The sequence below is a fragment of the Diceros bicornis genome, chromosome 33 (genome assembly GCF_020826845.1).
Source record: "Diceros bicornis minor isolate mBicDic1 chromosome 33, mDicBic1.mat.cur, whole genome shotgun sequence".
Classification (NCBI taxonomy): domain Eukaryota; kingdom Metazoa; phylum Chordata; class Mammalia; order Perissodactyla; family Rhinocerotidae; genus Diceros; species Diceros bicornis.
The window spans coordinates 21,782,282-21,797,653 of record NC_080772.1 but is presented as its reverse complement, the minus strand read 5'-3'; the positions used below and the strand labels follow the sequence as shown (position 1 = coordinate 21,797,653).

Here is a 15,372-nt window from a genome sequence, read left to right as displayed (position 1 = left end):
CTTTCTATTTATTTTGCTGTCTTGATTGTGTTGGAAGCTTCCGTCACATTTGTGGCGATCCTTAGCTTTCTCTTAGTATTGAAGGATGTGAATTTGAAAAGCTGAGGGGGTGCTCCGTGTCTGAGGGTAGGGTTTGTCCTTTGGTGGATCTCGCTGTAGGGTAATTGAAGGAGGGAACAGCTGACGTTTTCCTCGGGGCTCTCAGTGTCAGTTGAGGTGCTTCAGTTCCTCAGGAGAAAGATTCTCCTGTTTCTTGGCCGGGGCTGGGTTGGGGTGGGTTCAGAATCTTAAGCCTGGCTGCTGGCCTTCTGGAGCTGGGGGTGGAGTGGTGGTGGGAAGGGGCCTGGTCTTACTGTTCATATTGCAGACTTTTACCTAATCCCCCATCATCATTCTAGCATCTTGCCAAAGGTCTCCTGTATGTGCGGTGCTCTTAAGTCCAGAGACTTGGGTTCATTTTCTGCAGAAAATAAAGCGGTAGAGGAAGGGGTAGTCACCTGTTAAGTAGAATAGGGATGGGAATCTGCTCAAAGTTAAATCACATTTGGACCACAGCTTTCTTGTGTTGTTTGTCCTTGAGTTCCAAAGGCCTGTTCTTTCCCCTACTCTTGGCCTGTATCATGACCATGTATTTTTTTAAGTTCTCAATCAAACTTTCTGTTTTATTGACTCCTTCTTTTTCCTGTTACTCTCTATCCTTTACTTCAGTTGGACTGGTTGCTCTCTTGGCATAATTTATATCCCAGAACTTCCTTTCATAGACCTCAATATTGTATCCACTGGTTTTTGTTTGTGTGTTTATTTGTTAACTCTTCATTTTGCCCAAGAAAAATCCTCGGATGACTTCCTAGGGAAGGGTACACGGGAAGAAAAACTTCCTGAGCCTGTAAGTGTATTCAAGTGTCTTTATTCTTTTCTCACATTTAAATGATGGTTTGAGTGGGTATAGAATTGTAGGTCAAAAACTTTTTTTTCTGAGAACTTTGAAGCCATTGCTTTATTTGTCATCTAGTGTTTAATGTTGCTGAGAAGAAATTTAATTTCAGTCCTAGTACTCACTTGTGGCCAAATTTGTTTGGAAGTTTTTAAGATATTTTTTATTCAAGGTGTTCTGAAATTTCATAGGGAATGCTTTACCCTCAGATTTTGTCTTGGCTGGACCCTTCCATATCACTGTCTCAGAGAAGCATCCCTTGCCACCCGATCTAAGGAGCCTACTCTCCTCTTGCTCTTTGTCACATTATTCCTTCTTATTTTTCTCATGGCACTAACACTATCTGAAATTATCTTTTTAAATTATTTGCTTTGATCTTGTCTTCTGTCTCTAAAATGTGAGCTTCTTGAGTACAGTTACTATAACTGTCTCCATAATAATTGTATCCCCTCCCCCAAAACAATGCATGACATTTATTGAGTGAATGAATGAATGAATGAATGTCTTGGCACAGGCTTTGTTCATTCATTGTACTAGGCATTCTCTGAACCCTCTTAACCTAACACGTGTGTCTTTTTTCCCTCGGGGAAATTTTCTTATACTATAGTTTTACTCATCCTCTCCTCTTCATTTTCCCTGTGTTCTTCAGGACGCCTGTTAATCAGATGTTGGATCATATGGGCTGGTTGCCTGTGTGTTTAATTTGTTCTCTGTTATTTCATATGTCTTTTGCTATGAGAGATTTTTCCAAACCTTGTTTTCAATTCTTTATGTAATTTTTTACTTTGAGGATCTTGTTTTTCTTCGTTGTAGTCTGAGTGTTCCCTTTTCATAGCATCCTGATGTTGTTTTAGTGAGTAATGTCTTCTCAGATCGCTCTGTGTATATAATTAGATTTTTTTGTTTTACTTTGTTTCTGTGCCTCACATTTTATCATTTGATTTTAAAGGTCAATTGTTTTGTTTGTTTATTTGGGGCTTTACAGGTTGACAACACTCAGGCTAGCATCTCTCAGACTGTTTCCCTCCGTCCTGCCCCCCAAAATCACGTGAGGTGATATCTTAGTGTTGTTTTGATTTGCATTTCCCTGATGATTAATGATGTTGAACATCTTTTCATGTGCCTGTTGGCCATCTGTATATCTTCTTTGGAGAAGTGTCTGTTCATTTCCTCTGCCCATTTTTCGATCGGGTTGTTTGTTTTTTTGTTGTTCAGTTGTGTGAGTTCTTTATATATTATGGAGATTAACCCCTTGTCAGATGTATGTTTTGAAAATATTTTCTCCCAGCTGGTGGGGTGTCTGTTCATCTTGATTCTGGTTTCGTTTGTCTTGTAGAAGCTCTTTAATCTGATAAAGTCCCACTTGCTTATTTTTTCTTTTGTTTCCCTAGTCTGGCTAGGCATGTCATCTGAAAAGATTCCTTTACGACCAATGTCAAATAGTGTGCTGCCTATATTTTCTTCTATGAGTTTTATAGTTTCAGGTCTCACCTTCAGGTCTTTGATCCATTTTGAGTTAATTTTTGTGAATGGCGATAGCAGATGGTCCACTTTCAGAATGAGGGAGTTTTATTCTGTGTTGTCAACATCTAGAGTAGAAGCCTAACTTTTAAAATTTCTTCCAATTTCTTTAGAGAAGTGCTTTCTGACGAATTTCCGGGCTCTCAACTGGGGATGGAGGCGGGTGGACAGAGGAGATTGGAAGAGCCCACTGATACAGTTGTCTCTCCCTCAGATCTCCCATGAGTCCCGTTGGTTTCAGCTTCACATTCACTTTTACTGCCTGTTGCATCTGCTGAGTTTAAGCTCAGAGCCTTGTGGAGGTTCCGTGGGGCAGGCTGGCTCCTCTCCAGGGTGGCATCTGCTCATTTCACGTAAACCTATGCCTATCCACTTGCAATGTTCGTGAAGTGTGGTGTCATTCATTTCATTTCTCTTTGCTAGTTTATTCCTTTTTTTGTGTGTGTGAGGAAGATCAGCCCTGAGCTAACATCCATGCTAATCCTCCTCTTTTTGCTGAGGAAGACCGGCTCTGAGCTAACATCTATTGCCAATCTTCCTCCTCTTTTTTTTTTCCCCCAAAGCCCCAGTAGATACTTGTATGTCATAGTTGCACATCCTTCTAGTTGCTGTATGTGGGACGTGGCCTCAGCATGACCGGAGAAGCGGTGCATTGGTGCGCGCCCGGAATCCGAACCCGGGCCGCCAGCAGCGGAGCGCGCACACTTAACCACTAAGCCACGGGGCCGGCCCTGTTCCTTTTAATCTTATTGAATTTTTTTCTCAGAAGGGATGGAAGGCAGACTCAATGTCTTACCTACTTTTAAGCTGCAAATCCCCTCAAGACTTTTAAAGCCCTTGCTTAACACCACATCTGTCTTGCCAATCCTGAATCAACTGATTCTGGAGTCCCCAGCACTATTGGGCAAAAATTATATAATTGTGCCGATGGGCTTCATTACAAATTTATGAGTTCCAATCTTAGCAGGCCCTCATCTTTGCTGCGCAATCCATTTACTTGGCCCTAGTCAGCTTCCTTTCCTATGCCCCATGATGGTTGTTCCATTTTTTTTTTTTTTAACTCCTTTCTTCAAGTTTTTTATCTTACCCTAGTCTTGTTTTTCTTGTTGGACAACCTAGTGTTCTGAATTAGTGAGTGAACAGAGGTCCTAGGAATGAATTCTTTGGACTTCTCTCCCCTCTTCCCTCAAACTCATTTCTCAAAGATAGTATTATTTTCAAAGGCAAGTACTAGCACCATCATTTCCTAACTGTGTGACCCTGCAAAAAAATGACCTAATATTGTTGAGTCTTGGTTTCCTCATATGTAAAATTGGTGATAATGTCAATCATACCTGGTTACAAGCATAATTAAAGTAAAATACATGTGGTTGAAAAACTTAAAATACTGCAGAAGGGTAAAAAAATGAAAAGTCAGTGTATTCTTCCCCCATCCTCAACCTCCCGTTTGAAGCATTCAAATATTTGAAACAAACGTTTGCAGTTTTGATTTTGAGGATCATGTAAGGGAAAGTTTCTGATAATTCCTAGCACAGAGTCTAGCACTTAGTGTGTGCTGAAAAGAGTTAGTTTCTTGTCTCTGTTCTCTTCCCTTCTAGATCATGCAGAGCAACTCCTTTTTCTTCTTTAAAAAATGAATGAATGTCTGGCATCTGCCTCTGCACAGGGACGTTACTCATGTAGTGATGCCGAAACTGTAAGAACTTAATGTAAATATGTATCTTAATTATCTAAATCCGTGATTTATGGTACACTTCTTCTCGTTTAATTGTAGTCAACAAAGAAAACTTGATTAGGAGTGCTGGAGGCTGCTGCAAGGATCCAGTCATCCTAGTATTTGCAGCCTGGCTTCATTGAAGTTTATAAATTAGCAAAAGAAAAACCCAGTTTCGACAAGAACTCCTCCAGTTCCCCAAATACTTCTTGGAAATTAGTCTGAAATTGAATTAGTATAAACACTTGGGTGGGGTGCAGCCTCACAGGCTTGTGACTTTTAGACTAGTAGTTAACCTTTGTGTGAAGAATAACGGGACCCTTTCTCCAACCAGGGTGTGGGCTACATTTCAGCCTCTCCTGCTTCCTTGGCTGGGTGCTCTTGTGCAGTGCACAACCTGCTCATCAGTATGTGGTTGGCCCGCCTAGTAAAAACTGTTTCTTGTTTTGCATGATTTTGCAACTTGCATGTGGGTTTTTTTTCTCCTTTAAAGTCAACAAAGAGAAAGATGAAGGGAGTGACAGTGAAGAGAAGAGACATTGCTAGGCACCTGTTTGATCTAGGTATGGTAATTGGCACTTACGTATATCTTTTATGTCTGATGCTTACAACATCACTCTACCATATGTAGTCACATGTCAGTTAAAGAAACTGAGGCTTAGAGATTAAGTGATTTCCCTGAAGTCATCAGTTAGTAAGGAGTGGAACTGAATCAAAGCGAAATTTTCTGTTTCAGAGTTCTGTTTTCTTTCTGAACACTGCACTGAGGGGCTGTTTTAAATTTTGTATTTCAAATGGGTACACACCTATGTGCGCACACCACTTCCTTACTAAGAGAGCTATAGAGAATGTATCCATTTCTTTCAGGAGTGCACTGTTTTCTAATATTTCAGTACACACGAGTTACGGGCATAATGCTGAGTGCACTGCACACCTGCTGCATTCGCTCTGCGGCTCTCGAGTCAGCCAGTCTAGACTTTCCCCTTGGCCTTGCCACATTCTAGCTGTGTAGGTATGAGCAAGTTATTTAGCCTCTCTGTGCTTGGTTTCCACATCTTTGAAGTGAGGGTACTGACAGTATCTATCTTGTTAAATTGCTGTGAAGATTGAATAAGGTATTTATTGAATAAGGTACCTTAACCTCTTTGTGCCTCAATTTTCTTATCATTAAGATGGGTTAATAATAGTACCAACCTCTTAGAATTATAGAGAGGATAGAATGGGATAAAACTCCTAAATAATAAGCAATTGATAAATAACTACTTAATGGTGTTTTTCTCATTTTAAATATGAGGAGAAAGAGGGTCAGAGGGATTAAATAACTGGGTTAAAGTCACACAACTAAAAACTGGTAGAGCTAGGATTGGAACCCAGGTGTCTCTAATTCTGAGTGCAATGCTTTTGAGTATTCAACTATTCTGAAAGAAGAAAACAACACGTAAAGAAGAAAGCACAATATGTAAGCCAACTCCGTTTATTAAAGTCTGTATGAAGGGCTCTAGGTACCAGCATGGTGACTTTTCTGTCATGAAAGAACTTAACCACTGACCCACCTTCGAATTAGCATCAAGTATTCAAGAGGCATCTGAATACGTGGGATGGGGTGGGATGTTTTAGGAGGATGAACTTTTCCTATGGAGTCATAGTCTTTTTGTAGAATGAACCTGACATATTATGAGTGGTTCCCTTAGAAAATTCAGATTTGGTAGCCAAGATGTGGAAACAACCTCAATGTCCATTAAAAGATGAATGGATAAAGACAATGTGGTATATACGTACAATGGAATACCATTCAGCCTTTAAAAAGAAGGATATTCTGCAATATGCAACAACATGGATGAACCTTGAGGATAATAAGCTAAGTGAAATAAGTCAGTCACAGAAAGACAAATATTGCATGATTCCACTAATATAAGGTATCTAAAATAAATAAAATCATAGAATCAAGAGCCGTTACCTGGAAGGGGGAAATGGGGAGTTACTAATCAATGGGCATCAAGTTTTAGTCAAGCAAGATGAAAAAGCTCTAGAGATCTGCTGTACAACATCGTGCCCATAGTCAACATTAGTGTATTGTACCTTAAAAATTTGAGAAGGCAGATCTCATGCTAAGTGTTCTAATCACAATAAAATAAAATAAAGAAAATTCAGATTTGAGAATCTGATGATTTTTCATTATGAAAGATCCTAGGAGCTCTAGCTAATATCCTGGCCCATTTCCAACTCAAGTAATTACATTCCCGGCACCCACAATCTCCCTGTGATTCTAATTAGAAAATGTGTTTTGCTTCCCCTCTGTGTCTGCTGCACTGTACTTCACACAGGTGTGTCCTAATCTTCTTGTAGCCAAAAGAACCAGGATTTACTGTGAAAACTGTGGCTTAAGAAATACTTTATATAAACACATTGCCTAATGTGAGTTATTTGCTCTTTACCTTTTCTGCAAATAATTTTTAAAAATGGGGTTAGACCTGATGTCTATGTACAGAATTTTTCCCCAGTACTGTCTTGATAAATCGTTTAATAATTCTAGCTTTATTAGCTTTCATTTATCAAGTGTCATCTCTTTGACCTTAACTGAAATCTGTTTTATCATCTTCTGGTTTTGTGACTTGGGCTTCTGGGCCAGAACCTTTCCAGGGATGGTTTTGTGAGCTAGGAAGTGACAGAGTTCTGTGTTCAGCAGTGACTGTTGGATGAAGTGACACACTCAGTCCCAGTGAGCCTCCAAATCTGGGATTTTCCCCTGAAGTTACTTCTCTCAGTATAGTTTTATTGCCCCCAAGTCCTAAGACTATAGAAATTAAATAGATATCGTCTGTTAATTCAGACCTTTGCATTTCATTCTCCTTGTCACCTCTCCTGCTCTTGCCTTCCTGCCACATGGTTTATTTAGATAGCACACCACTCCCAGCCCTCCGGGTGACAAGCATTTCTGGCAGATGAGTCCTAAATTCTCTAATTAAACTGTTCATCTCCTCATCTGTGTCTCACAGACAGCATAACCTACTGAAGTTTTTTGCCCACTGTTTAAATCTTTTGGCACCATTCAAAATCTTTTATTTATTATAGATATTACTAATTTTAAAGGAAAGTCTGAAAAGTACAGGGAAAAAAGTTTACTTAAAGGATCTTAGTGCGTATGATTCTGGATTATCCTAGCTATTTCTGTTAATAGGCTTAGAGTTCATTTCTAGCTGTAAGTATATGATTCCATCTATTTTTGGCTGTATTTGAAGACACAAACAAAATTTGTTTTATTTCATTATAGGAGTATCAAGCAAATTTTCTTTCCAATGAGTTTTAAATTTTGTGATCAACATCTAAACAAATCCACAAATTCGTTTATATGAAATCTATAAAGCTGTACAATATCTGTTTAAACATGAGACTTTTTATTTCAAAAGCATCTAGGAATATTATTAAACTCAGGATCACATTTACAATTCCATACCCTCACATTAACATGGTCAATAAAAAATGTTCGTCATATAATGTTGACAGGAAATAAAATAGAGTTTAGAACTCTATATAAAATCTTGATGATCATCTGTTATTAATGTTAATCTATATGCATATTGATAAACGACCGGAAAGCAATATACTAAAAGCATAATCGTGGCTATTCCTGGGTGGTAGCATTAGGTGTGAGTTTAATTTTTTAGTCCTTTTGTATTTTCCAAATTTTCTATAATGAGTACGTATTACTTTAATAATAAAGAAAAGTATTTCAAAGCACTGTATAAGGGACACATCACTGGTATTTGTTCAAGCTTCTGCCGTGTGTAGATAAAGAAAGCATACCGCTATCATGGTGCCTATTGTGTGCATGGCACATGCGGGACGCCGGATATACATTTCCTCATGGAATCCTCCCAATAATCATGTGATGTAGACACTAGGATCTCTATTTTACAAATGTGAAATCTCTTTAGATGTGTTCAGAGCACTTGTGAGCTGTAGATACGGAATTGAACCCAGCGCTTTCCTATTCTAACGCCCATGCACGCTGAAAGCTGACGCCAGAAAAGCTGAAAAGCTGCGTTAGCGCTTTCTCCAGGAAGAAGAAGGAAGCAGGACGAGCCACCAGGAGACTCTTGCTAGAGAAAGTAAAACTACAGTCCACAAAGCTGCCCCGCTAGTGCAGATAGACTATGGAGACGGATATAACTGGGTTTAAATCCATCTCTGATTCTGACCAGCTGTGTGAACTTTGACAGTATCTGTCCTCTCAAACTTCAGTGTCCTCATCTGCAAGGTGGAGGCATAGCAATAATCATTATAATTCTCATGAGGAATAAATGAGGTACCTTATGTAGAAATCTCTGCGCACGATTCCTGAAGTAAAAATAGGGCTCTGTTAATGTCAGTTTAAAATGATAATGATGATTACGGTGATAATAATAACAACTATAAACCTAAAGTTGCATAACTATATATAGCCAAGGAAGGATTGTAATATGAAGCCAAGAATATAAGTAGAATTGAAGAGAAACATTCTAACTGAATTCTTCTTGAAGACTGAGATAAATTGATAATGATTAAGAAATTATGAGAAAGATACCAATTTTTTCTGGTACTTTGCTAAAAAGTTTTTTGCTGGGTGAATCATATTTTTTAATCCTGGTGGCTTGAATATAAAATGCATGTATTCCTACTTGTCATATCTTTTAGTAGGAAGAAACTTGGAGGCAGGAAGGTTAGGGGGCTCATCTTTGCTTTGTGGAGACCAGTTGAAGTATGTCAGATGGGGAAGTTCAAGTGTCCTTTAGGTCTTGGGGTGGGGTGATAGGATACTCTGTGTATGTGTGTGTGTGTGTGTGTGTGTGTGTGATTTGAAGGCAACTGTGTCCTTACATACCCAGCTATAAGGACCATATGGCAGAGATTTTTTAATTTATATTGCACAACAATCTGTTTTATTGTTGTATACGACTTTAAATAAACATTGATCCTTAAGCAATTGAGTTAATGAAGATTGGGCAGTAAGCTGGCTCTTGTTCCTTTTTTGCTGTCTCCCCATGGCTGGTTTTCTTAAAGCCTCAATACTTGTGTGATGTGTCATTACAGTTTTCTGTACTTTAACATTAGTGAGTTGTACTAGATAATCTCGGAGACCCCTCCCACTTCTCCAGTTCTGGAATTCCATGATTTTTATAGTAAGATATCATGTGAAACTCTCAGGCTTGCAGCCTGGACCATGAGGTCGTAAAGCCTTTGTTAGCGAGGCCTTGGTCCTCGCTGAGTATTAACACTTACATTGACTCTGAGTTAATATGAGCCTCTTATTTGGAAGGCTAGCTTGTCAGAAATGCTCTCATTTATTGGGAAGGTGATGCCCAGTCCGTGTGCACGAGGATAAGTGCGGCGTACTGCAGCCCGTGTGCATTTTATGTGCCCACCATCGGTTTGCTTCAGGCTAATGAGAGGTTACTTAGTGTTTCTCAGGTTTAAACCCTTGCACTTATTATAATCCAGTCTGTTTTCTGGAGAGTGAGTGATCATCACGCAAGACATTATTATTCTTAAAAATGATTTTTTTTTTAATCAGCACAGGGCAAGGGATTAACCATGTCAGCATCTTTCTTTTTTTCTGCCACTATGGCCTTTTTCCCTAATGACTTTTTCATAAATGCCCACTTCTTTTCACTGCTACTTATATATGTTGCTTGTTCTGATTTTCTTAGATCTTTTCAGATTGTGTCATTTCTTCATATCAGACACCATGATCTCATTAAAAAAGGCGAACGTACCCAAGGGTGACTGGGACTGTGCCTCTGTTTCTGGAACTCGGGAAAGCTTTTGCCTTCCTGTCATCAGTGTGTTTTGAGCATCTGTTGATAGTATCCTTAGATTCCTTGCTCTCGAGTGGCTGTACCCGTAAAGGAGAGGTGTTTGAACTCTGTAGCTGTCATAAAAGAATACGAAGCATGCTGTTAATAAGGAATTCCTTGTAACTTCTAAATAGCAACAGTAATGACCGTATTGTATGGATTTGAAGCCTGTCATTTTTAGTGACTAAGCATGCAGACATATAAAAGCCCTTTTATTAGGTCATGGTTTATAATTCACTTCTTGAAGAACTGGTGAAGAGAATAGTAATGCACACAGAATACTTTTCATATGACCCAGTTAACATAGCACTAATAAGCTTCATAGTGAATCATTTGGCCTCCCTGGACCTCCATTTCATCATCTGTAGAACGTGGTAGTAGATCTAGAATAGCATTTCTAAGCCTCAGTATGATTGAGATCTGGGCCAGTTAATTCTTTATTGTGGGGGAGGGGCAGTTCTGTGTGTTGTAGGATGTTTAAGAGCATCACTGGCCTCTAACCACTAGATGCCAGTGGCACTCTCTCAGTTCTGACAAACAAAAATGTCTCCCCACATTGCCAAATGTCCCCTGGGGGGCAGAATTGCCCCTGTGGAGAACAACTGGTCTACAATCACATTTTTAAGGTATGTTCAAACTTTATTTATTTTTAATTTTTTTTATTGAGGTAACATTGGTTTATAATATTATAGAGACTTCAGTTGTACATCACTATATTTCAACTTCTGTTTAGACTACATCATGTTCACCAGCAAAAGCCTTGTTGCCATCCATCACTGTATACACGTGCCCCTTTACCTCTTTTGCCCTCCCCCCACCCTCTTCCTGTCTGGTAACCACCAATCTAGTTTCTATATCTATGTGTTGTTGTTTTATATTCCACATATCAGTGAAATGATATGATATTTGGCTTTCCTCATCTGACTTATTTCACTTAGCATAGTACCGTCAAGGTCCCTCCGTGATGTTGCAAATGGCAAGATTTCATCTTTTTTATGGCTGAGGAGTATTCCACTGTGTTTATATACCACATCTTCTTTATCCATTCATCCATGGAAGGGCACTTAGGTTGCTTCCAAGTCTTGGCTATTGTGAATAATGCTGCAGTGAACACAGGAGTGCATATATCTTTTTGAATTAGTGTTTTTGTGTTCTTTGCATAAATATCCAGAGGTGGAATTGCTGGATCCTATGGTAGTTCTATTTTTATTTATTTATTTTTTTGTGAGGAAGATCATCCCTGAGCTAATATCTGATGCCAATCTTCCTCTTTTTTGGTGAGGAAGATTGGCCCTGGGCTAACATCCGTGCCCATCTTCCTCTACTTTATATGGGATGCCACCACAGCATGGCTTGACAAGCGGTGCATTGGTGCGCTCCTGGGATCCGAACCTGCGAACCCTGGGCTGCTGAAGCGGAACATGCCCCGGGCCGGCCCCATCTGTTTTTAATTTTTTGAGGAATCTCCATACTGTTTTCCATAGTGGCTGTACCAGTTTACATTCCCAACAACAGTGTATGAGGGTTCGCTTTTCTCCACATCCTCTCCAACACTTGTTATTTCTTGTCTTTTTAATAATAGCCATTCTGACAGGCTTGAGATGATATCTCATTGTGATTTTGATTTGCATTTCCCTAATAATTAGTGATATCAAACATCTTTTCATATGCCTGTTGGCCATCTGTATATCTTCTTTGGAAAAATGTCTGTTCAGATCCTCTGCTAAGGTATATTCAAACTTTAAAATGGTATGATTCTAAGAGTTTGTAAAGATAAAAATGATCAAAGTCTGTGATAAAATTTCTTTTGTGGAGTGACGAATGAAGAACAGAGTTTATTTTACTTTTGCCTTTTTAGAAGGCTTTCTTGATAAGGTTTAAATATTACTATGAATTTGTTGCTTCCATTTGAGGACTCAGTTATCAAAGTGTGAAAGAGGCCACAGGAGAGAAGCCTTTGAGCAAACAATGCTTTATGTTTATAGATTAATACATATGGTTGGGCCGGGCTATGCTTCTGGAAGAGTGGTTACTCAACATAGTCGTTAAAGATAAGTCCTGACACACAACAGACATTGTTGAATGGATGGATGATGGCTAGATGGATGGATGAATGAAGGATCTGCAATTGCTAATTCATGTGGCTTTAGGAACAGTATTTCATCAATGACACCTAAAAATGATAGTCACAAAAGCAAAGGAAAGAGGTCGTTGGGTGTGAGCACTACAGAGCCCCTTTCATTTGTCCATGGGTTCCCTCTGGGTACCTTCCTGCCTCTGCTATTCCACAGCCATTTCCTTACACTTCTCTCCCCAGCCCTATATCTTTACTTGCCTTTTTTTGCCTTTTATCTTTGTTGCCTGAATTGATTTTATTAGAGCTTTTCATGCTGTATCATTTCTTTGAATCAAATATCATGATCTCATGAGAAAACAAAACCCACCACATTTGTGTGTGAATCCACCTCTGGGTGTTCCTGAGGGAAGAACTGTTTTATCTTTCTTCTCTGGTTGTTTGAATCAAGTTAGTGATGTGATTCCTGGTCTTCTTTGAAAATCACTTCCTTTTGATTTTCTTGAGAACCATGTCTTTCTTTGATAATTTATTCTAGAACAATTAAACTTTTTGGTCAAAGGAACCTGTGTTGGCAACTGTGATTGATGGATTTCTTCTTTATGTCCCCATAATGCTGTTGATTTAGCACAGAAAAACATTTCCTTCATTTGATGTCAAAGAAATTGAGGCCCCGATTTGTTAAGACATAGAGCCAAGCATCTCCAGTAAGTGAGTAGTTACACAAGGTTAGAACTGCCGAGCCCAGATGTTGAGACCACGTCCATAGTACCAAGATGGAGGTGGCATTGAAGCAGAGTAGATAATTGGATACAAAAGTATTGAATCTGTGGTACCAGTAAATTGAAACATTTTTCTTTATGTTTCTTTTTAATGTCATAAAAATAATTATCCAGGGTGGCTAGTTCATGGTACCATAGCCTTGATTTAATGGGAATATCTTCTCTAAAATGGACAACTTACTTAATATCAAAACTTTTCTTAGTTTTATTTTAGTTAATGTTGCTCATGGTCTGCTTCTTTTCTCTCTTAGACCTTCTCTCACCATGCCTCACAGGAATCTCACAGGAAGCTGCAATGTTAATTGTGGCTGTAGAACGCATGAGTATGAGCCCGTCTGTGGATCAGATGGAATTACATACTTTAACCCTTGTCTGGCTGGCTGTGTTAATAGCGGTAATCTCAGCACTGGGGTGAGTATAATTCACAAATTCCTGTGCTGTTGTTAACCCAACATCCTGTGACAAGGACATGTTAGAATTCGTATGTAAACACATGACTTCGGTCTCCCTTTTCAAGAAACTTCAAATAACCTACAAAATACCTTCTGACAAAAACCCAGAGGAAAGAGAAGTCTGCAATGCTATCAGTTTTTTCCAGGGATGATTGAAGCATTTGGGTCTAGCGATTGGTTCCATGTCAGCCCTCTCCCACTGTACATTCAGTGCCAGCTCAGTGAAACATGATAAGGTTGAGTGCTAGGCCTCTCATTTCTTACTCTGACAGGGCCCTTGTCATGGATTTGAAGGTCAAGATGGCGACAGTGGGTGCTGATAGAAGAGAATAGAGAGCACCTCCGCTAATCAGAGTCTGTGAAGATGGGCAGTGCCCGTTTTCATAGACTATCAGTTCAGACTTTTTTTTTTTAACTTTCAGAGTCAAGATATTTCTATCCGTTCAAGATTAGGCTATTTTGAGAATTCCCTTCCCCGTGAATTATAAATAGGCGGTAATACTTTGGGAGAAGGTTTTCATATTCTACTCAGTTCTTTATTGGGCCTGGTTTCATTCTTTGCATAAGAACAAATTGTAGGAGGCGGTTTTAATTAAAAGGTTAAGATGCATTTGCTTGTTCTGTGCAGGTGATAAGGGATTATACTGCATGTTTTTGGAATATCGTATTTGGTTTCTGAGTTTTAAACTATAGCCATAAATTGAGAATTCCTGTTGCTGGCTCTCTGTTGTATAATTGGTGAGCTCCAGTGTGTGACCAAATTGAAAGAGACAATGACATCTGTTCTTCTTGGTGGCTCAGTCCTTCCCTGGGAGTGAGTCCTTGGGTGCACAGCCCTCATTCTTAAAAATTGAGGCCGCAGTCCTTGGAGCACAGATGGCCAAATGGTACCCCTCTTCATATTTGTTCCTACTGCCTCTCTAAGTGGCTGAGAGGTCACAATGACAGTGAGTTCAGCCGACGTCCATTCAGTAAAAGCAACATAATAGAGATAAAATATTAACTGGCTGTTTGATTTGAAACACCTTTTTAGTCCCTTGGATTAAACAAGACAGCCAATGATGTGTTCACTCTTGTCGGCACTGAGGTCATCACGATTGCATCATGAATTCTCTGCATTTATTTAACAGATATTTACTTGAAGTCCTACCCTGTGTTCAGGGTTCTGCTAGGTGCTCTGGTGAGCACAAATAGAAATAAGGCTTGGTTCCTGTTTTTGAGGGGCATCTCTAATAAAAGAGCCCAAGAATTAAACAGCAATTGAAGCAGCATATAGTTATGACCAAAAATGAGCATATGGAATCTAAATGCTATAGGATTGAGTGTTGAAAGCTTCTTATAAAAGTCTAGGTTTAAACAATTTTGACCAGAAGATTTTGATATTGTTCTATGCACACTTTGGACCCTTACTGTTAGCAGTGAGGAAAATATTTTCAATTAAATATTCTGCAGATTTTAAAATGCTAGAGTTATTATAGAGCATTTTAACTTTGTTTTAATATTCCTATGCTGAATTTTGCTTTTGATTGGCATACAACTGATCTTTATTATCACTTAGATAAGGAATTACACAGAATGCACCTGTGTCCAAAGCCGGCAAGTGATCACTCCACCCACGGTGGGACAGCGCAGTCAGCTCCGCGTGGTTATTGTCAAAACATATCTCAACGAGAATGGCTATGCTGTGTCCGGGAAGTGTAAACGGACCTGTAATACCCTCATCCCATTCTTGATTTTTCTTTTCATAGTCACCTTCATCACAGCATGTGCCCAACCATCAGCCATCATAGTAACACTCAGGTGAGAACAGCATTCGACTTCGAGGGTGGGTTGTACACTCAGAATTGCCAGAATGCATATTCCAGGCTGGAACTGATGTGGGAAAGCAGAAAAGAAAGCAAAATTAGATTGTGCTGAAAAACACTCAGACGTTTGCCTGATGAACTTAAGAGAAGTGAATTTTCCCATGTCAGGAAGGGAAAGGAAGGTTGTAACATTTCATATTCCAGAACTTTCTTTATTCAAATGGGTTCTATTCCTAGAGTTTAGTGAAACTTCTTT

The 15,372-nt window shown here is 39.2% G+C and overlaps 1 protein-coding gene across 3 annotated transcripts in view; it reads left to right on the top strand.

Moving 5' to 3' along the window:
• The window catches only part of SLCO5A1 (solute carrier organic anion transporter family member 5A1), a 137,919-nt gene that overhangs the window by 112,088 nt on the left and 10,459 nt on the right, over positions 1–15,372 (top strand). For all 3 annotated transcript variants that reach the window (XM_058528844.1, XM_058528843.1, XM_058528842.1), the window contains 2 exons: positions 13,111–13,270; positions 14,870–15,111. In XM_058528844.1, the coding sequence (XP_058384827.1) occupies positions 13,111–13,270; positions 14,870–15,111 (402 nt within the window). The remainder of the gene's footprint in view (positions 1–13,110; positions 13,271–14,869; positions 15,112–15,372) is intronic.